Genomic DNA, 22,676 nt, shown 5'->3' with positions numbered 1-22,676 from the left:
AGCTCTCCTACCAACTATGTCACTGACAACAGCAGCAATGGGCTGCTGCTGTTCTTCTGGCATGTGACACAAGCCCTTCACTTGCCCAACCAAAGGTCTGGGCTAGCTAAGGGACTTTTGCATGAGTCAGAAGTCAACATGCACTGAATAACTCTCTTTCCCATCAGGATTTCCTGGCCACCACCCCTGACAAATACCATCAAGACACTGCAATCACTGTCATGGAATGAGGGTTGTACCTCTGGGATGAGGCTGGATCTAGGGCTCACCAAATCCTCAACCCCAGCTCATTCTCAAAGAATCCTGTACTTTCTCAGTTTCTGAATGACCATGTCATTGGAGGGAGCATCAAAGCCTTTACTAAAGGCAACATAAGCAACAGCTGCTGATCTTCCCTCATCTACCAGGAGAGTTATTTCAATGTGGAAGACACTGAAAAGGCCCAGGCATGACTTCAGTTCTCTAAATCCATGCTCAATACTCCCCTTCGTGTTCCTCTCCTTTGTGTGCTTGGCAATGCTTCCCAAGAAGATTTACTTCTATACCTTCCCAGAGACTGATGGCAGGCCAACCAGCCTGCAGTTCCCCACACCTTCCTTCTCCATCTTGTTGAACATAGGAGCGGGATGAGTCTCTTCCAGTCTTCAGGAACCCAGTTGCCATCAACTTTCAAAGAAAACTGAAAGCCTTGTGAAGATATCAGCCAGGACTCTGTGGTGGTTTTACCATGCTAGGCAGCTAAACACCACAACTGCTCTCTCACCCCCCTTCCTTAGATGAGGAGGGGAAGAAGAAAAGTAATGAACAACGCACAGGTTGAGATAAGGATAATTTAATTAAAGGGAAAAATAATAATAATTATTATTAAGAAATGAATATTATTAACTAAACAATCTAACTAAAGAGGAAAAAAAAAGGAAAGGGGAAAAGGGAGGGGGAAAGGGAAAAAAAAAACAACAAAACAAAACAAATAAAAACTAAAGGCTATGTGGCGGTGCAGAGGAAAGAAATTACTCTCGACTTCCCTCAAATGAGTAATGCTTGACTACATCCTTGAAGCAGGGCCTCAACACATGTAGCCTGTTTTTGGGAGGAGGATCGACGTTTTCACAATGAGAGCCCAGCCCTCCCCTCTTCTTCCTGCTTCCATCTCGTATTGCTGAGTGTGACACCACATGGTATGGAATATCCCTTTGTCTGGTTTAAGTCAGCTGCCCTGGTGATGTTGCTCTTCTCACCTTTTTGTCCACCCCCTAGGAGGGTTAGAGAGAGTCCTGATGTGCCGGCACTGCTCCGCCGTAGACACAGCACTGGTGTGATAACAATGCTCTTCTAGCTACAAGTGCAGAGCACAGCACTGTATGGGCTGCTGCAGGGAAAGTTAACATCCCAGCCAGACACAGTACAGACTCTCAGCATTTGTGGGTGCAACCTGACAGGTTCTGTGCACTTCAGTACATCCAGTGGCACAGCTTCTCCATCTTCCTCGGCAATGTGCACTACTCACCTGAGAGACAGCCCACGAAACACTCACATTGGCGAACCAGTGGAAGGCCTTGATGTTCACTCACCCTTTGCAGTTTTTGCTCACATGCCTCCAGTTTGTCACCGAAATGTCCAAATCATCTTCCAGAAAATTAAACGCTGGGCAGAGAAATAGGTCTCCCCCTTGACATAAATCCCAAACACCATCCCCAATAATATGATGGCTACTTTTCTCATAGTCCATCTTGTCCTCTGCCTTTCATGAACCTCAGGGCCGCTCACAGACCACACCACCCAGCCCGAGAAATCCCATCAAGGCGAGCATCAAGCCTTGTGTTCTCTGGGGACTTCAGCTTTGGACGAAAAGGGGAAACATGGAAAAGGCAGGAAACATGGCCAGTGTAGGACCTACTCATCTCTCGATCCTTCTTTTCATAGCATCCTCTTCTATGCCCAATGCTCTCCACTCCAATGACTTGCCTACAGCCACAAAGCCCACTGTGACTGGGCCACACCACATGAATGCCACGCAAAGACCTCACTCATGACACCGCACTTCAAGCAGCCTTTGGACACAACATACACCTGACCTCCTGTGCAACTTTCAAAGAAATTCTCCAGCCTCTTATTCCCTCACTTTGAAGGTGCCGTCAGGACCCAACACCATGTCCAAACAGGAGGAAATGAAAAGGTCAAGTTCTGGGAATGACACCACACCCCACCTCATTACTTGCCATGCTTTGGCATGCAAGAGCAGCTCACGCCAAATGTTGTCATGTGTAGAGGCTCTCTTGCCCTGCGGGCACTCAAGGAGCAGCATAAAAGCCGGCCCTGCACCTCGCTCCCTCACACACTCCTTTCAACACATTCTCCTCTGCAACAAAGGTGAGTCTTAACCCCAATTCCCTCCTTCACCCGCCCCATTGAACCCATCTCTCCACAGGTGTTATGCCCCTAAACACAGCAGGCCTACCACCTCCCCACCACCATGCTCCCCACACACACAGGCCTCCCTGCTCCCCTTCCCTACATAGGCACCACTCCTCAAAGCCCCAACACCCTCCACCTTCCCAACACCCTCTCTTCCAGGGACCCTCCACACCACAGACATGTCCTGCTACGACATCTGCCGCCCCTGTGGACCCACCCCGCTGGCTAACAGCTGCAACGAGCCCTGTGTCAGGCAGTGCGAGGACTCCCACGTCGCCATCCAGCCTTCCACCGTCGTGGTCACCCTGCCAGGACCCATCCTCAGCTCCTTCCCCCAGAACACTGCCGTTGGATCCTCCGCATCAGCTGCCGTGGGCAGCAACCTCAGCGCCCAGGGAGTGCCCATCTCCTCTGGCGGCTTCGGAGGCTTTGGCCTTGGAGGCTTTGGCTTGGGAGGCCTGGGCTGCTTCTCTGGTGGAAGAGCCTGCTACCCCTGCTAAGGACCCATACCAACACCCCTGACAGCAGCTAACAATGCCCTGCAGCCAACTTCATGGACTGAGGATGCTCTGATCTCCGGGGTCTGGGAGTACCTTCCACACAAAATGCACAGCTGCTGATGGTCACTCTTCTTGCATCTCTGACCAGCGCCCTGCTCCTTTTGCTCATTCATTTTTCATGAGTCTTCCTCAATAAAGTTCTAATGCATGCCAGCCTGACACTCCTCCTTTATTCACACAACACACTTCATCCAAAGGAACCTAGACAGGCTGGAGAAGCAGGCCAATCAGAACTGCATGAGGTTCAACAAGTCCATGTACTGAACGTGGGTCAGGGCAATCCCAGACAGGAGTACAGACTGGGAGAAGAACTCATTGAGAGCAGCCCTGCAGAGAAGGACTTGGGTTGTTCTGGTGGATGAAAGGCTCAATAGGATCCACCAATGCACGCCTGCATCCCAGAAGGCCAACTGCATGCAGTGCTGCATCAACAGAGCAGTAACCAGCATAGTGAGGGAGTTGATTGCCCCCCTCTTTTCTGTTCTTGTGAGGCACCATCTTGAGCACCTCTCCTTTAAAAGAAGGCTCAGAGAGCTGGGGATGTTCAGCCTGGAGAAGTGAAGGTTCTGCTGAGAATTCGTTGAGATCTTTCAATAGTTAAAGGGGTCTTCACAAAGGACGGAGAATGTCTCTTTACTTGTGTAGATAATGATAGGAGAAGGGGTAATGGTCTTCAACTAAAAGAGGATAGATTTAGACTAGACATTAGGAGGAAATTCTTCACTGTGAGGGTGGTGAGGCAATGGTACAGGTAAGTTTTGGTTACCCCAGCCCCAGTGGTGTTCCAGGCCAGCCTGGATGGGACCTTGGCCAACGTGATGTAGTGGGTGGCATCCTTGCCTATGGCTGAGGGATGGAGTAAGATGATCCTTAAAGTCCCTTCCAAGGTGAGCCATTTGATGATGATTCCTTCTTGACCCTGTTTAAGTTCATGGTTCTAGATCAGGTCAAAAAGTGCCACAAGACCTCCTCTATTGTGCTGGTTTTATGTGGCAAGGTTTTGGTAGTGGGGACTACAGAGGTGGCCTCTGTGAGACGAATTAAGCAGTTGCCCCATGTTTGATAAGGGCCTGTTTCAGCCATCTACAAAGGGACCTGATGCTGCATACTGCCGAGCCAATAATCGATGTTGTTTGTGCCTCTCTGATCCTCCACCTTCACAACAAACACTATCACAGAGTCCTACATATAGGTAGGCCGTCAGTCACTTCTACATAGAAGATGCTGTGTAGGCACACATGGGATATGCTCTCTAAAAATCCATGCTGACTACGCTCCATCACGTTTCCGTACTTGAGAATACATTCAGGGAGGATTTCCTCAGAACCTTCCCAAAGGCTGATGTCAGGCTGACCAGGCTGCAGTTTCCCAGATATTCATCCCTTCATCTGTTCTTGAACAAAAGAGTGGGATGAGTCTCTTCCAGTTTTCAGGAACCTCTCCCAGTCACCATGACCTTTCAAAAATAACTGAAACTGCTATTGCAAACATATCACCTGGGACATTCATTGTTTGCAGGTGTAGCTTGTTGGTCCCATGTACTCCTGCATAACCAGTTACACAGACTCCCCAGAATCTTCGCCAACAAACTCTATTGAGACAGCCTACAAAACATTCACCTTGGCAGATCAGGGCTGCACTTGTGTGTTGGGTCTGTCTGAGCTGGAGTCACCTTTTCCCTGCAGCAGCCCGCACAGTGCTGTACTCTGCACTCGTAGCTGGAACAGCACTGATACCACTCCAGTGTTGTGTCTATTGCTGCGTAGTGCTGGCACAGCATCAGGACTCCTTCAAAGCCCCAAAGAGCCAGCAGGCTGGGGGTGGGCAAGTGATGGGGAGGGGACATTGCCGGGGCAGCTGACTTCAACCAATCGAAGTGATATTCCATAACACCTGATGTCACACTCAGCAATAAAAGGGGGGGCTTTCGTGGGGGAGGGGGCTGTTCCTTCTGAACAACCACTACGCGTTCGAGGCCCTGCTTCCCAGGACGTGGCCAAACACCACTCGCTGATGGGAAGTAGAGAATAATTTTTTCTCTCTCTGTGCTTCCACACAGACCAATTGTTTCTTTTGTTTCTGATTTTCCTCCCCATTCCCTTTCCCTTTAATTAAATCTTTCTCATCTCAAACCTCGAGTTCTCTGTGTTGTATTTTCTCCCCCTTCCTCTTTGAGGAGAGGGGGAGTGAGAGAGCGGTTGTGGTGGAGCTCGGCTGCCCACTTGAGTAAAACCACCACAACTTGCCATTCCCCACTCCTCAGAATGCAACCACGACCACTGGGGCCTCAGGTCCACAGCCACAAGCAGCATGCACACCTCCAGCTCCCCTCTGAAACGTCCACATTGTATGAGTCAACACTGAAAACCATGCACAGAAATAAGATTCCCTCTTGATACTCACTTCAAAGAACACCCCAGTGCTTTGGGCCCAGACCTTCTGGACACTCCCACATGTCTGTCCCTGCCCCTCACAAATCGCACAGCCTCTCCCAGGCCTCAACAGACAGCCCAAGGGATTCCCACCAAACTGCATTAGGCCAAAGCCCTTGTGCTGGCCACAGAAAAGGGAGCATTACAGAGTTGCCAATGCAACCCTTGAAGAAGCATGGCAGGGCTCCCAATGCACTTAGTCTTGTCAGCCCTGAGACAGGCCCGCGACTCCAACACCCTGCTATGCAAACACCTCTTCTCTGCCTCTTTGGACTGCGGCCCCAGGGACAAGACAGGGGTCTTGCTCCCATACACTTGCTCCCACATACAGCCTCTACATGCAAGATGGCCACCATGCCACCAATGAAGCACACCCAACAGGGAAAGACAAGGGCTAAACGCAGGCTGGTGAGTTGGGATGAAGGCACGGAGGGAGTGAATGTGATGCAAGTGGTAGCGCATCACGCCCAGCATACCTGAGAAGCACTGGCCAGCTTGATGGAGATGCCAACAAGGGGGGCCTCCTCCTCACAACAAAGCCACCGACCACACCTCATGAGTGCCAAACTATGACCTCATGGACAACAATGCACCTCTCCCATGTCATGCATGCACCATCTACCTGCCCATACACAAACTCTCAAAAGCTATCCTTCAGTCTTTAATACTCTCACTTGAAATGTTCCACCACTTCTAACATCTTGAACAGGAAGAAATGGAGGCAGAACATTGTGGGAAGATCACAAACCCACCTCATTACTTGAGGGGTTGTGGCATGTAAGAGCAGCTCACGCCAAATACTGTCATGCGCAAAGGCTCTCTCGCCTCGTGTATACTCGGGGACCAGCATAAAAGCCGGCCCTGCGCCTCTCACCCTCACACCCTCCTGCCGAAGCCTTCTCCCCTGCACCCAACAAGGTGAGTCTGAACTCTGCTCCGCTCCTTCACCCAACACACCTTGCCCATCTCTCCACCAACCTTCTGTCCCTAGCCTCAGCAGCCCTTCCACCTCCCAACCACCAGGCTCTCCATAGCCCCACTCTGGGCCTTTCCACTCCCTTGGCCTCCCCCAGCACAGCTCTTCATGCCACCAATACCCTCCGCCTTACTAACACCCTCTCTTCCAGGCTCCCTCCACACCACAGACATGTCCTGCTACGACATCTGCCGCCCCTGTGGACCCACCCCGCTGGCTAACAGCTGCAACGAGCCCTGTGTCAGGCAGTGCGAGGACTCCCACGTCGCCATCCAGCCTCCTACCGTGGTGGTCACCCTGCCAGGACCCATCCTCAGCTCCTTCCCCCAGAACACTGCTGTTGGATCCTCTGCATCAGCTGCCGTGGGCAGCAACCTCAGCGCCCAGGGAGTGCCCATCTCCTCTGGGGGATTCGGAGGCTTTGGCCTTGGAGGCTTTGGCTTGGGAGGCCTGGGCTGCTTCTCTGGCAGAAGAGCCTGCTACCCCTGCTAAGGACCCACGCCAACATCCCTGACAGCAGCTAACAATGCACTGCAGCCAACTTCATGGACTGAGGATGCTCTGATCTCCAGGGTCTGGAAATATCTTCCACACAAAATGCACAGCTGCTGATGGTCACTGTGCCTGCACCTCTGACCAGGGCCCTGCTGCTTGTGCTCCTTCCTTTTCACGAGTCTTCCTCAATAAAGTTCTAATGCATGCCAGCCTGACACTCCTCCTTTCTTCACACAACAATCTTCATCCAATCGAACCTGAATGGGCTGGAGAAGCAGGCCAATCAGAACAGAATGAGGTTCAACAAGTCCAAGTGCAAGGTGCTGCACCTCGTTCAGGGCAATCCCAGACAGGAGTACAGACTGGGAGAAGAACTCATTGAGAGCAGCCCTGCAGAGAAGGACTTGGGTTGTTCTGGTAGATGAAAGGCTCAACAGGACCCAGAAGTGCACGCCTGCAGACCGGAATGTCAATTACATCATTGGCTGCATCAACAGAGGATTGGCTAGCATAGTGAGGGAGTTGATTGTCCCCCTCTACTCTGCCCTTGTGAGGCCCCACATATGCTTGGTCAAGATATAGGTAGGGCAGGTTGAAAAATGCCACGAGACCTCCCCTAGTGTTTTGGGTTTACGTGGCAAGGTTTTGGTAGAAGGAGCTGCAGGTCTGGCCTCTGTGAGGAGAATACAGCACTTACTTATCCCACGTTTGATTAGGGTCTGTTTCAGCAAGCTATAAAGGGATCTCCCAGTGCCCACTCAGCAGATAATGAGTTGCCTACGTGGTCACATAGCAAGATTTGCACTCAACAGCTCGGTGCTCAGGTGCAGACCAGGGAGGCATGGTGTCCCCCTGGGGCCTCTATTAAGGCCTGTATTATTTAACACAGTTGTCTGTTACACGGACACCACACATATGTTGCGAGACTCTTTGTGGAGTATGGATGCTCCTTTGCGCCGTCGCTGACCCATTGGGTCATCAGCTCCACATCCACGGCTGTTTCTCTCAAGGCATGAACCAGAGAAGCAAGGAAGTGGGCTATTTCATGATGTTTGGAAACATGGCCGACTTACATTCTACCATTCTCCCACTTCGTTCCTTGACTTGCACTGTCTCCTATGTCCGGTTCTCTCTGCTGCTATAACATGCTCACAAGCCAAACACCACCAGGGATCGACTCCCTCTCCACTGCTCCCATCACAGGGCAGGAAGATCTCCATGCTTCAAGAAAGTCTTCTGCACACAAGGATGAGGTTTTGGTCACCCTACCTGCATCCAAGACCCATGTTCTTTCATGCTGGGTCTTCTCCAGCCTCTCCTCCCCCAGTCTGGACATAGATCCAGGGTTGCCCTGTCTCAGATGGGGAATTCGCCAGTTGCCCTTGTTAAATTTCATGCTGTTGCTCATAGCCGGGCCCTCTAATTTCTCAACATCTATGTGCGAGGCTTATCTACTCAAAATGGAGCCCTCAGGAACCCCCAGAGTGACTCCCTGCCAGGCACAGGTAACCCCATTTACAACTACATTTTGAGTCTGACCAATCAGCCAACTGCTCAACCATCACATTAGATATTAGTCTAGCTGCGTGCTTGACATTTTGTCCAGAAGGATATTCTGAGGAACTTAATCAAATCTCTGCTGAGCTCCTAAGAGATTACACCTACTGGTGGCTACACATTATAAATGAGAGGGGTAACATCATCATAAATAAGTATTCCTGTGCCTCATGCCCAGCACATTTGGGAAGCCCAGACAAGCCTGCAGTATGGCTATGCCAGAAAATAGGGCCCCCTCCTCACAACAATACAGCCGCAAACCACAACACACGAGTGACATGCCATGACCTCACTTCATGACAACCCACCTCTCTCATGCTTTGGCCGCGTCTGCCGACTGCCCTCAAACGCACTCTCCATGCAAATCCATCCAAAGAACCACTCTCACTTAAAAGGTGCCACCAAGGCAAATAGACATGTCCGCAACAGGAGGTAATGAAAAGGGTGCGTTGTGGGAAGGACACCACACCTCACCTCATTACTTGCCAGGCTTTGGCATTTCAGAGCAGCTCACGCCAAATGCTGTCATTCACAAAGGGTTTCTTGCCCCAAAGGCACTCAAGGAGCAGCATAAAAGCCGGCTCTACACCTCGCACCCTCACACACTGCACCAGACGCCTTCTCCCCTGCGACCAACAAGGTGAGCCTGAACCCCGACCCCCTCCTTCACCTGCCCCACCGGGGTAACTCTCCATATGCCCTCAGTCCCCAGCCTCAGCAGCCCTTCCGCCTCGCCACTGCCATGCTCTCATAAAATCCCAGGCCTCCCCACTCCCTTGGCCTCCCCCAGCACAGCTCCTCATGCCACCAACACCCTCCACCTTCAGAACACCCTCTCTTCCAGGCACCCTCCACACCACAGACATGTCCTGCTACGACATCTGCCGCCCCTGCGGACCCACCCCGCTGGCTAACAGCTGCAACGAGCCCTGTGTCAGGCAGTGCGAGGACTCCCGCGTCGTCATCCAGCCTCCTGCCGTTCTGGTCACCCTGCCAGGACCCATCCTCAGCTCCTTCCCCCAGAACACCGCCGTTGGATCCTCCGCATCAGCTGCCGTGGGCAGCAACCTCAGCGCCCAGGGAGTGCCCATCTCCTCCGGAGGCTTCGGAGGCTTTGGCCTTGGAGGCTATGGCTTGGGAGGCCTGGGCTGCATCTCTGGTGGAAGAGCCTGCTACCCCTGCTAAGGACCCATGCCAACACCGCTGACAAAAGACTGCAACACCATGCAAGCCAGAACTCCGACTGAGGATTCACCTCTGCACTGTTCGAGGCACATAGGCTCACCAGCCACGGCTCTTCTTCTCATGGCACTCCACACTCTAGCAGAGAAGGGGGCCAGTCCGTGCTGCCTGGACACATGGCTCACGGACAGCCCATCCTCTTTCATTTCCTTCTACTCCTACCACCATCTTCCATGTCCACTACTCTCCCCTGCAAAGGCTTGCTCACAGCCACAAACCCACCCAGCACCTTCCATGTGTTGATTCTATTGCAGTGGAGGAAGACCCTGGGGCTCTGGGAAAATCTGTTGTACCATGGGACACAGCCTGATGGTTGCACTACTTGCACAACAGAACAGGTCCATTCTGCTCTCATACCTTTGCACTCTTTTTCCACAATAAAGTTCTTGTGCATGTCAGCCTGTGATGTCTCCTCTTCCTTTCTGCTCCCAACACTCCTTCTAATTCACTCAACATTAAGCAGGGCTCAGCAGGCCAGCAGGGCCCAAGCTGGTTATGATCAAGATGCAGCTGGACTGCACTCTGTTTTTAAACAAGAAGTCATAGATTTATCTGACGGTCTGCTTCTCAGACAACTAATTGTCTGGATGAGAACATTCAAGGAGAAGCACCCAACATCTCTATGCCCAGGTAAAGACCAGGGTGGAGTGTTATCTCACGGGAGTCTGTCCTGGGACCAGTTTTATTTCACCTCCTCATCCCTGACATACATGGTGGGATTGAGCGGGCCCTCGGCAAGTTTGTGCATGGCACCAAGCTCAGTGGGGTGGCCGACACCTTAGAGGAAAAAGGGATGCCACCTGGAAGGACCTTGACAGGCTTAGCAGGTGGGCCCAAGCAAACCTCAAGGAGTTCAACAAGGCTGATTGCAAGGTCCTGCATTTGGGTCAAGACAATCCCCAACACCAATACAGCCTGAGCAACAACTGGATTGAGAGCAGCCCTTCAGAGAATGACCTGGGGGTTACTGGTGGAGAAACGTCTTTACATGAGCCAGCGATATACACTGACAGCCCAGAAAGCCAGCTGTTTCCTGGGCTGCACCAATAGAAGTTCAGCTAGCAAACAGAGGGATGCGATTCTCCCTCTACTCTGCTCATCATATCCCACCTGGAAGACTGTGTTAAGTGCTTGAGCCTTCAGCCAGCATAAGACAGATCTGGACCTGTCAGAGCATGAGATGTTCAGAGAGCTGGAGCACCTCTCCTGCAAACACAGGCTGAGAGAGCCGGGCTTGGTCAGCCTGGGGAAGAGAAGGCTCCAGGAGACAGTATAGAGGCCCTCTAGTACTTAGAAGAGGCTACAGGAAAGGTGGGGAGGAACTCTTTATCAGGGCGTGTAGTGATATGACAAGTGTTAACAGTTTTAAACTAAAAGAGATTAGATTTAGATTAGATATAAGGAAGAAATTCTTTACCCTGAGGATGGTGAGCTAACCCAAAAAAGCTGTGGATGCCTCACCTCTTGGAAGTGTTTGAGGCCAACTTGGATGGGACTTTGGGCATCCTGATCCACTGCAAAAAATGCCTGCCCATGGCAGATTGGTTGGACCTACATGATGCTTAACATCCCTTCTAACCCAAAACTTTCAATCATTTGATGATTCCATCTGCTTTAATGCTCAGGTTGCCTTGTATGTTCTCAGGACTTCAACTTGCAGAGTTCTCTGTTTCAGTTCAGAAACTGAGAACTGAGTTCTGAAAGGAGCAGAAACAGTAGTGCCCTGGTCAGAGGTGCAGGCACAGTGACCATCAGCAGCAATGCATTTTGTGTGGAAGGTACTCCCAGAGCACAGAGATCAGAGCATCCTCAGTCCATGAAGTTGGCTGCAGGGCATTGTTAGCTGCTGTCAGGGGTGCTGGTCCTTAGCAGGGGTAGCAGGCTCTTCTGCCAGAGAAGCAGCCCAGGCCTCCCAAGCCAAAGCCTCCAAGGCCAAAGCCTCCGAAGCCGCCGGAGGAGATGGGCACTCCCTGAGCGCTGAGGTTGCTGCCCACAGCAGCTGATGCGGAGGATCCAACGGCGGTGTTCTGGGGGAAGGAGCTGAGGATGGGTCCTGGCAGGGTGACCAGAACGGCAGGAGGCTGGATGACGACGCGGGAGTCCTCGCACTGCCTGACACAGGGCTCGTTGCAGCTGTTAGCCAGCGGGGTGGGTCCGCAGGGGCGGCAGATGTCGTAGCAGGACATGTCTGTGGTGTGGAGGGTGCCTGGAAGAGAGGGTGTTGTGAAGGCTGAGGGTGTTGTGGGTGTGTGGAGCGGTGCTGGGAGAGGCCAAGAGAGGCCAAGCGGCCTAGGGTGAGGATTTGGGGAGCCTGGCTTTGGGGAGGCAGAATGGCTGCTCATGCTGGGGGCAGAGGACAGGTGGAGAGTAAAAGGAGGCAATCAGGGTTCAGGCTTACCTTGTTGGGTGCAGGGGAGAAGGCGTCTGGAAGAGTGTGTGAGGGATCGAGGTGCAGGGCCGGATTTTATGCTGGTCTTTGAGTGTCCACGGGACAAGAAACCCTTTGCACATGACAGCATTTGGCGTGAGCTGCTCTTACATGCCAAAGACGATCAAGTAATGAGGTTGGGTGAGTTGTTGTTCCCAGAACTCAATCTTTTCATTTTCTACTGTTGAGTTTGTGTCTGAACTTGGCAGTACATTTTAAGTGAGAGTAATAAAGACCAAAGTGTAGTTCTTTAAGGTGTGTAAAAGGGTGGGTAGAAGATGCATCCAAGGCATGGGAGAGGTGCGTTGTCATCAGTGAGGTCATGGTTGGCACTCATGAGGTGTGGTCGGTGGCTTTGTTTTGAGAAGGGGGGGCCATTTGCTGGTATCCCCAGCAATCTGTTCTGGGCTTCCCAGGTGTCTGGACGTGATGTGCTACCAGTTGCATCACATTTACTCTGTCCATGCCTTCAACCCAACTCAGCAAGTCTGAGTCTAGCCCCTGTCTTTCCCATTATGTGTGCTGCTTTGTCAGCTTATGTGAGAAAAAAAAAAAAGAAAAGAAAAGAAAAGAAAAGAAAAGAAAAGAAAAGAAAAGAAAAGAAAAGAAAAGAAAAGAAAAGAAAAGAAAAGAAAAGAAAAGAAAAGAAAAGAAAAGAAAAGAAAAGAAAAGAAAAGAAAAGAAAAGAAAAGAAAAGAAAAGAAAAGAAAGTGGTGTCTTTGCCATTGAATGGAATTTTTCAGTGGAAAATTCCACGAACCTTGCATATTAAAAAGTGATTGCCCAGGCATGACAGTGGCATAGGAGTGGGGAGTATGTTAACCAGTGCCAGTGCCACTGTCCCCAGATAAGGAGCATAGCTTACAAAGAGGACGAGAAGTGCAAAATCAGTATAAAGAAATAATCAGGGCCTTCTTGTCATGAGATGAGAAGGAAAAGGAAAAGGAAAAAGAGATATTAATAGTTGGTCAAGTAAAATTGTATATGCATGGTATAATAATAAGTGTCAAGTAGTTTGTGAACCTGTATTACTCAGTCAATGAGGAACCAGGGAGGAATCAGGAGTTGGGTAATAGGTAATATAAGGTTATGATATACTTTTGCTGTGAACTCCTACTTGCAGGATGCCTTTTATTCAATCATGAATAAAATTGCTTCACAGATTCACAGAATCACTGAGGTTGGAAAAAACCTTCAAGATCACCTGGTCCAACCATCCCCCTGCTACCAATGTCATCCACTAAAACATGTCCCTAAGTACCAGGTCCAACCTTTCCTTGAACACCCCCAGGAACGGTGACTTCACTACTTCCCTGGGCAACCTGTTCCAATGCCTGACTGCTCTTTCTGAGAAGAAATGTTTCCTAATTGCCAACCTAAGCCTCCCCTGGCGCAACTCAAGGCCAGTCTCTCTAGTCCTCTCACTAGTTATCTGCAAGAAGAGGCTGACCCCCAGCTACCCACCACTTCTTCTTAGGTAGTCGTAGAGAGAAGTAAGGTCTCCCCTGAGCCTTCTCTTGTCCAGACTAAACAACCCCAGTTCACTCAGGTGCTCCTCATAGGATTTGTGTTCCAGGCCCTTCACCAGCTTTGTCGCCCTTCTCTGGACAGGTTCCAGGGCCTCAATGTCCTTCTTGTAGTGAGGGGCCTGTGAGAAACAAAGTTGTGTTTTTGCAGTAGAGAATTACTTTTCTGTATTCCAAGGTAGTTGTGTAGTCCTAATAAGGAGAAATGCTAAGTAGATAAGTGGATAGTAGAAGGCCTCACTGTTCTAAAATAAGGTAGAAGCTTGAGAAATACAGGATGAGCAGTGTGAGAACAGTAAAACAAAGATCACAAGTTCTCAAAACATAAGAAAGGAGAAATTAAAGTGTTGAAAAAAAAAAGAAAAAATGTACATACATGGTATAGAGGAGTGTCAAGTAGCTTGTGAACCTGTACTATTCAGTCAATGAGGAAACAGGGGAGGTGATAGGTGTTGGGTACTAGGGAATAAAAGGTTGTGATTCATTTACTAAAATGCGCTCCTGATTGACAGGACTCCCCCCATTGCAATCACGAATAAAATAGCTTCACAGAAGATCCTGTCTGAAGAAAATTGAGATTTTTCTCACAGGCCCAAAGCTGAACACAGTACTTGAGGTGCAGCCTCACCAGAGCTAAGTACAGGGGGATGATTACCTCCCTGGTCCTGCTGGCTGCACCATTACTGATACAGGCCAGGATGCCGTTGGCCTTCTTGGCCACCTGGACAAACTGCTGGCTCATGCTCAGGTGAGCATCAATTAGCAACCCCAGATCCTTTTCATCTGCACAGCTTTCCAGCCACTCTTCCCCAAGCCTGTAGCACTGCACGGGGTTGTTGTGGCCAAAGTGCAGGAACCGGCACTTAGCCATGTTGAACCTCATCCCGTTGGCCTCTGCCCATTGACCCATCCTGTCCAGGTCCCTCTGCAGGGCCTTCCTACCCTCTGGCAAATCAACATTTCCCCCCAACTTGGTGTCATTTGCAAACTTTCTGAGGGTGCACTCAATTCCCTCATCCAATCACCAATAAAGATATTAAAGAGGATGGGCCCCAACACCAACCCCTGGGGAATACCACTGGTGACCGGTTGCCAGTTGGATTTCACTCTGTTCACCACCACTCTCTTGGTCCGGCCGTCCAGCCAGTTTTGAACCCAGCAAAGAGTGTACCTGTCCAACCCATGGGTTGCCAGCTTCTCCAGGGGAATACTATTGGAGACTGTGTCAAAAGGCCTTGCTGAAGTCTAGGTAGACTATTTCGTCCCAACTTGCTTAGCATCTCTGCAGCCCTTGCCTTTCCCATTGGGTGTGCAGTGTCAGTGGCGTAGCGCCCTTCTTGCTTGTAAGGTTGTAGCTACAAGAAAGGACGTTTCATGCTGCCTGGGTTGCAGTCTTGAGAATGTTGAGACCATGTGGGTTTTCTGGACTGCAGATGAAGGCTGGACAGTATTTTTTATAGCTCTCATACACTGAGTGGGTAATATGCACTTAGTGAGACGGTGGCCCTAGCAAGTCATGGGGACATTGAGTCTGGGACCCTGCAGTATGGGGGAGCCATGACAGGACCCTACATTTGTGGTCTATCTATGCTATTTTCACGACTACTTTTTAATCAGCATTTTGCCAGCCCCACTTGCTCCTCCCTCCCCCCTTATTTATTTATTTTTAAAGAGCTCTTTTTCCACTCACTTACAAACATCCAGGGATGTCAAAGGCAACGAGAAAGGGTTCTCAAAGTGTAAAGCAGTAAAAGGAAGAGTAGCGAAGGCACTGAATGAGGTGGAGATGGTTGACAGAGGACATGGAAAAGGTAGAGGTAGTGAATGTCTTTTTCACTTGAGTCTCCAATAGCAAGAGCAGCCTTCAGTAATCCGGTGTCCCAGAGACCAGCGCAAAACTCAGGAGCAAGGAAGATGTCCCCTAGTCAAGCAGACATAAACAAGTTTAAGGGCTGCAATGAGATGCAACCAGGAGTGCTGATGGAGCTGGCTGATGTCATTGCAACGCCACTCTCATTAATGTGCAAATGGTCATGGAGAGTGAAGGAGATGCCTGAGGACTGGAGGAAAGCAAAAGTCACTCCTCCTCGAAGAAAGGCAGGAAGGAGGACCCGAGGAACTGGAAGCCAGTCAGCCTGATCCCTGGGAAGGTGATTCATTTCCAGGCACACAGAGGACAAGAACATCATCAGCAGTATGGATTCCCAAAGGGGAAGTCATACTTGACTGGCCTGATAACCTTCTGGGCTGAAACAACTGGCTTGGTAAGTGACAGGAGAGTAGTGGATGTTGTCTCTCTGCCTGCCTTCAGCCAGGCTTTTGACACTGTCTCCCATCAGATTTTTATGAAGAAGCTGTTGAAGTATCGGCTTGATGACTACGCAGTGAGGTGGATCAAAAACGGGGTGAGCAGCCAGGCCTAAGGTCAAGGGTCAGAAATTGATCCCAGAGGAGAATGCTGGGTCCAGTCCTGGTGAACATCCTCATTTATGGTGCAGGTGATGGAGCAGAGCATACCCTCTGCGTGGTTCCTGCTGACAGAATGGTGAGGAATGGCTGACCTGCCACAGCATTGTCTTGCCATCCTGAAGGACCCTGACAGGCTGGAGAAACAGGCTGATGGGAAGCTCTTGGAGTTCAAGCGGGGAAGTGCCAAGCCCTGCAGCTCAGTAGGAACAGTCCCAGGCACCAGGAAATGCTGGGGGCTGCCCATCTGGAAAGCAGCTTAGCAGAAAAGGACCTGGGTGTCCTGGTGGACACCAGATTGAACACGGGGCAGCAATGTGCACTTGAAGGTAGGAGGGTTAATGGTGTCTTGCATTATATTAGAGGGAGTGTTGCCAGTACATCAAGAGAGGTGATCCTTCCCCTCTGCTCAGCAGTGGTAAGGCCCAACCTGGGCCTTCTCAATGAGGAAATGCTAAGGGACCTTGGACTGTTGAGCCTGGAGAAGACTTGGCTCATGAGAGAACTCACATACATGTATGTCTATGAATACCTGAAGGGAGGATGCAGAGAGGATGAAACCAGGCTCTTGCGAGTTGTGCAAGAGAGGTGCCTGAGGACTGGAAGAAAGCCAGTGTCACACCAGTCTTCAAAAAGGTCAAGAAGGAGGACTCAGGAAACTAAAGACCAGTCAGCCTCACCTCCATCTCTGGAAAGGTGATGGAGCAGCTCATCCTGGAGGTCATCTCCAAGCATGTGGAGGATTAGAAGGTGACCAGGAGTAGTCAGCATGGATTCACCAAGGGGAAATTGTGCTTAACCTTCTATGATAACCTAGATAACCTTCTATGATGAGATGACTAGCTGGGTAGATGAGGGGAGAGCAGTGGATGTGATTTACCTTTACTTCAGCATGGCTTTTGATGCTATCTCCCATAACATCCTCATAGGCAAGGTCAGGAAGTGTGGGCTAGATGAGTGGACAGTGAGGTGGATTGCTAATTGGCTGGATGGCAGAGCTTAGTGGGTTGGGCTCAGTGGTGAGGAGTCTAGTTGCAGGCCTGTGGCTAGAAGTGTCTCCCAGGCATCAGTACTGGGTCCAGTTTTGTTCAATTTATTCATCAGTGACCTCGACAATGGAACAGAGTGCACCCTCAGGAAGTTTGCTGATGCCACAAAGCTGGGAGGAGTGGCTGATACCCCAGAGGGCTGTGCTGGCATTCAGAGGGACTTGGACAGGCTGGAGAGATGGGCCAAGGGGAACCTCATGAAGTTCAATGAAGGCAAGTGCAGGGTCCTGCACCTAGGGAGAAATAACCCCAAGTACCAATACAGGCTGGGGGCTGATCTGCTGGAGAGCAGCTCTGCAGAGAGGGAGCTGGGAGTCCTGGTGGACAGCAGGCTGACCATGAGTCAGCAATGTGCCCTTGTGGCCAAGAAGGCCATTGGTATCATGGGGTGCATTCAGAAGAGTGTTACCAGCAGGTCGAGAGAGGTGATCCTGCCTGTCTACTCAGCCCTGGTGAGGCCACACCTGGAGTATTGTGTCCAGATCTGGGCTCCCCAGTACAAGAGGGACATGGAACTACTGGAGCAAGGCCAGAGGAGGGCTATGAAGATGATTAGAGGACTAAGGCACCTGTCATATGAGGACAGGCTGAGAGGACTGTGCCTGTTTAGCTTGGAAAAGAGAAGACTGAAGGGAGATCTCATCAATGCATATAAATATATGAAGGGAGGGTGTCAAGAGGATGGAACCAGACTCTTTTCAGTTGTGCCCGGTGCCAGGATGAGAGGCAAGGGGCATAGACTGAAGCACAGAAAGTTTCATCTGAATACGAGAGGGCACTTCTTTACTGTGAGGGTGAGAGAGCACTGGAACAGGTTGCCCAGAGAGGTCGTGAAGTCTCCTTCTCTGGAGATATTCAAAACATGCCTGGATGCTATCCTGTACAATGTGCTCTAGGTGATCCTGCTTGGCAGGAGGGTTGGACTAGATGATCTTCAGAGGTTCCCTCCAACTTCAACCATTCTGTGATTCTGTGGTGCCAGGACAAGAGGCAATGGGCACAAAGTAGAAGACCAGATGTTCTGTGTAAATCTGTATAAACATTTTTTATAGTGTGGGTGACCAAGTTCTCCTTGGAGGTACTCAAAAGCCACCTGGAGACAGTCCGGGGTAATCTGGTCTTGGTGGTACTGCTTGAGTGGAGGGGATGAATGAGGTGACGTCCAGAGGTCCCTTCCAACCTCAACCATTCCACAATACTGTGAAACCAGATGACTAGGGATGTAAGCTGGTTCTGTTGGAAGACTGTAGGTTGCAGGTAAGTGGGGAAACACACGGTGGGTTGTCAGTACATAGGGTGTGCTGACTGAGCCAGAGAAGTCCTAGGAAGAAACAAGAGGTGGGAAAAGGATACACCTGAGGTGCCTGTATGCAAAAGCATAGAGCTTGGGAAGTAGGCAGGAGGCACAAGAGCCCTGTGTCAGCTCAGAGAACTGGGATTACCTGAGGCTGGTGGAGCAGCTTGTGTGACTGGAGGGCTGCAATAGCATGGACTGTGCAGGAGAGATGTGCAGGGAGGAGGCAGGGGACACGCTGTTTCGTGAAGGACCATCCCAGGTTTTTAGAGACGTTTGATGGGATTGGTAAATCGCTGTCTGGGAACTTGTGGGTGGCCTGCCTTCCTGCGATGCATGTGTATGTCCTGTGCACTGTCCCTCAGGTGAGCAGGGCTTGTTGCTGAAGGAGATGAGGTGAGGTGGGAAGGGTGACTGTGCTTCTCTGTTGTTGGGCACTGGGGTGACTGGCAGGCAAGAGGCTTAGGAGAGGAATGCCATGCTGGGCTGGGGGCCTGCTGTGAGACAGGTTGGTGACTTTGTGGAGTGGAGAGAAAGGTTTCTGTGCTGGTCGAATGAGACTTGGAAGGGTGAGTGCAATGTGAGGTGCATCTTTGTGCCAGAACCCTTGTAACGACTCTCGTGCTCGATCCTCATTGTGCTTGTGGCCATATAGTTGCTTGCAGGCCCTCTTTCCTGTTGTGTGTCTTTGCCTTTAGCCCTGGAAGTCTTGGCAAAGGCTATGTGGCCATTGAGAACTGCAATTCCTGCTCCATTCATCTTTCTGTGTGAAACAGCCAGCAGAAGGCTCTGTGGATATTTTTGTGAGATTCCCTTGCAGCCTATTACAGTCTCAGTTTGTTCAGGAAAATGTGCAAGAGCCCTAAAGCCTTGCATACGTGAATAGCTGAGGAGGAGGAGAGTGGTTGGATGAGGTGTGCAATGCTTCCTGTAGGGCGTTTTTAGCCTTTACATGACACGGGGCATAGGCCATGGCCAGTAATGTTCCCTTTGTGACTATAGAAATGAGGCCTTCCTGTGAAGTCACGTTGTTCCTCTCTTCTTTCTTTTCACTGTTTGTTTCTTTGATTTTCTTTCTGCTTCTGTGGGAACATATCTTAGGAGGGCTGGAGAGTGGTGCTGGGGAAGAGAATTAGGTGTGTGGTGACATAGGGAGATTGCATCAGATACCTGACCAGATGGCCTTTATGTACCCAAGCCATCGTTTGGGCAAATGAAAGGCTCGTGTCATGTTCTGGAAGTAAAAATTGTGCCAAGCTATGCTGGCTGTGGTGAACATACTTCCTGGGATAGGTCTTGGCACCTTGGGGAACTCACCAATAGCTTTCTCCAACCATCCCTGTGTGTATGTTGGGATGGGATTCCTATGTTAGGCTTGATGGAGTCTGAGCACAAGACCCTTCACCATCTGGAATGATGGCCTCTTGAGCCCTATCTTTATTGTCAAAGAAGTTGGAAGAGCGTTGAGAGAAGAAACAAAGAGGAGGCATATCAGAATGTGATACAGAATGATTTTATTGAAGAAAAAACATCAAAAAGGAAGGCATACAGAATAGAAGGGACAAATTCTAAGGTGCAAGAAGGGCGATCATCGGCTTCCGTCCCTTGTGTCCAGCAGATATTCTAAGAGCAAAAAGGCCTTCCTGTACTGTAATAAATTCACCAGAAAGGAGGTCCCCAAGGGGCTTCTTGCTCTGAGCAAGTAATTGCAGCAGAAAGTACTGGACATAGAATGAGGTGCTATGGAAAGTAGAAAGAGAAAGAAAGTGCCACAAAAAGAAGAGCTATAGCTGGTGAGCCAATGTGCCATAAATTGCACAGAGGTGCATCCTCACTCTGAGAGCTTCCTTGCATGGTTTTGGAGGCTTTTGTCAGGGGTGTTGGCGTGGGTCCTTAGCAGGGGTAGCAGGCTCTTCTGCCAGAGTAGCAGCCCAGGCCTCCCAAGCCACAGCCTCCCAGGCCAAAGCCTCCGAAGCCACCAGAGGAGATGGGCACTCCCTGGGCACTGAGGTTGCTGCCCACGGCAGCTGATGCAGAGGATCCAACGGCGGTGTTCTGGGGGAAGGAGCTGAGGATGGGTCCTGGCAGGGTGACCACCACGGTGGAAGGCTGGATGGCGACGTGGGAGTCCTCGCACTGCCTGACACAGGGCTCGTTGCAGCTGTTAGCCAGCGGGGTGGGTCCGCAGGGGCGGCAGAGGTTGTAGCAGGACATATTTGTAGTGTGGATGTTCCCTGGAAGAGAGGGTGTTGGTAAGGCTGAGGGTGTTGGTGGCATGAAGAGCAGTGCTGGGGGAGGCCAAGGGAGTGGGGTGGCCTGGGGTTATGGGAAGTATGGCTTAGTGGTGGCAGAAGGGCTGCTGAGGCTGGGGGCAGCGGGCATGTGGAGAGATAGGCCTAGTGGGGTGGGTGAAGGAGGGGAGAGGGGTTCAGGCTCACCTTGTTGGTTGCAGTGGAAAAGGCGTTGAGAGGAGTGTGTGAGGGTGCTATGCGCAGGGCCGGCTTTTATGCTCGTCCTTGAGTGCCCATGGGGCAAGAGAGCCTTTGTGCATGACAGCATTTGGCATGACCTGCTCTTGCATTCCAAAGCCTGGCAAGTAATGAGGTGGGGCATGTTTTTGATCCTGCAACGCTCAATTTTCATGTCCTTCTCTGGAGGACATGTCCATTTGGCAATGGTGGCACCTTTTACGTCAAAGTAATTATTAGAGGCCAGAGGATTGCTCTTGAAGGTGCATGTCAAAGCGGGCAGAAGACGTGACCCAGGCATAGGAGAGGAGCAGTGTTTTCAGTGAGCTCATGGTGCTGCTCTCATGTGGTGTGATTGCGGCTCTGTTGTGAGGAGGGGCTTCTTGCATGCGCTGGGCATGAGGTGCAGCCACTTCCTTTTATGACAAGGTTACCCATCTAATAGACCAAAGGAAGGCAGTAGATGCAATTTCTTTGGATTTCAGCATACCTTTTGATACTGTTTCTCACAACATCCTCTGGGACAAAATGTCCAGCATGTACGTAGATAAATACATAACACAGTTGGTGGACTGTTGGCTGACTGGTCAAATTCAAGGAGTTGTAGTAAAGGGGGGTTCATCACGCTTGCTCCCAGTCACTAGTCGTGTTTCCTAGGACTCCATTTTAGACCCAGTTTTCTTTGATGTTTTTGCATATGGTCTGGATACAGGACTCAAATGAGTACTCAGTAAGTTTACAGATGATATGAAATAAGGCGTTGCTGTTGTCTCCCTTAAGGGTGGGGAGGTTGTGCAAAGAGTTCTTGACAGACCACAGGGCTGTGCAATCACCAGTCATACGAAGTTTAAGAAGAGTAAGTACCAGATTCTGCACCTGGGGCATGGTAACCTGTCCTAGTGTATGTACAGACCAGGGGATGAGGTACTGGGGAGCTGCCCCACAGAAAGGGATCTGTGGCTTCTAGTTGACAGTAAGTTGAGCAATGAAGTGGGGTGTGTTTTCTTACCCCAGATGTTCCCTTTTTGGGTCCTGCTATTCAGGATATGGCCAATTATCATGGCGGTGCATTTCAAGTGTCAGTTTTAAAGACCAAAAAATAGTTCTTGAAAGTGTGTGTAAGGCTGGATAGAAGATGCATCCAAAGAAAGGGAGAGGTGTGGTGTCATCAGTGCCCAGGGAGGGCCGGTGGTGTAGGCACGGTGCCCAGAAGCCCCAAACTGATTTGCTTTCACCTGCGAGCCCCTGCAATGCTCCTGCATCTTATCTATGCTGCTCCCCAGAGGTGCGTTTCCAGAAGCTGTCATTTTTCATTTGCTGTCTGATAAGCTCAGGAAGGGCTTGAAGCACAATGTTCCCCTGTAAGACCCAGGTGCTCCTAGTGATGGTTCTGAAATGGTCTCCATACCATAAAGCCAGTGCTTTGCCTCCTCAGGGACAAGCTGAGAAAGTATGGGTGGCTTTGAGAAGGAGCCATAGTTGAGGATTTGGTGAGCCCAAGATCCAGCCTCATCCCAGAGGTGCAACCCTCACTCCATGACGTTGATTGCAGTGTCTTGATGCTATCAGTCAGGGATGGTGGCCAGAAAATCCTTATGGGAAAGAGAGATGTTCAGTGCGTGCTGACTTCTGACCCATGCTAAAGTCCCTTAGCATGCACAGGCCTTTGGGCAAATGAAGGGCTTGTGTCACGTGCCAAAAGAACAGCAGCAGCTCGTTGGTGCTGTTCTCAGTGACATACTTGCTAGGAGAGTCCTTGTGTCCCTTT

At 50.6% G+C, this 22,676-nt stretch overlaps 4 protein-coding genes and 1 pseudogene across 4 annotated transcripts; 3 read left to right on the top strand and 2 right to left on the bottom strand.

Annotated features, from left to right (window-relative positions):
* The first annotated feature begins 2,230 nt into the window (after positions 1-2,230).
* Positions 2,231-2,915, top strand: LOC116485684 (annotated as a pseudogene).
* Positions 2,916-6,554: 3,639 nt separating this feature from the next.
* On the top strand, positions 6,555-6,875 carry LOC116486812 (feather beta keratin-like). Its single transcript, XM_032183293.1, has one exon. The coding sequence runs from the start codon at positions 6,555-6,557 to the stop codon at positions 6,873-6,875; it is 321 nt and encodes a 106-aa protein (XP_032039184.1).
* Positions 6,876-9,287: 2,412 nt separating this feature from the next.
* Positions 9,288-9,620, top strand: LOC116485683 (feather keratin 1-like). The gene has a single exon (XM_032181174.1). It carries the CDS (start codon positions 9,300-9,302, stop codon positions 9,618-9,620), a length of 321 nt encoding a protein of 106 aa, XP_032037065.1. The 5' UTR covers positions 9,288-9,299.
* A 1,922-nt stretch (positions 9,621-11,542) lies between these two features.
* On the bottom strand, positions 11,543-12,196 carry LOC116485682 (feather beta keratin-like). The gene is made up of 2 exons (XM_032181173.1): positions 12,090-12,196; positions 11,543-11,888 (listed from the first exon to the last, which is right to left on the bottom strand). The coding sequence occupies exons 1-2, from the start codon at positions 12,194-12,196 to the stop codon at positions 11,543-11,545; spliced, it is 453 nt and encodes a 150-aa protein (XP_032037064.1).
* Positions 12,197-20,333: 8,137 nt separating this feature from the next.
* Positions 20,334-20,654, bottom strand: LOC116486706 (feather beta keratin-like). The gene has a single exon (XM_032183138.1). The coding sequence runs from the start codon at positions 20,652-20,654 to the stop codon at positions 20,334-20,336; it is 321 nt and encodes a 106-aa protein (XP_032039029.1).
* Between the last annotated feature and the right edge of the window lie 2,022 nt (positions 20,655-22,676).

This window comes from Aythya fuligula, chromosome 2, assembly GCF_009819795.1.
Source record: "Aythya fuligula isolate bAytFul2 chromosome 2, bAytFul2.pri, whole genome shotgun sequence".
Classification (NCBI taxonomy): Eukaryota; Metazoa; Chordata; class Aves; order Anseriformes; family Anatidae; genus Aythya; species Aythya fuligula.
Note: the sequence above shows the minus strand (reverse complement) of the source record. Positions and strands in the feature narration are given on the sequence as shown.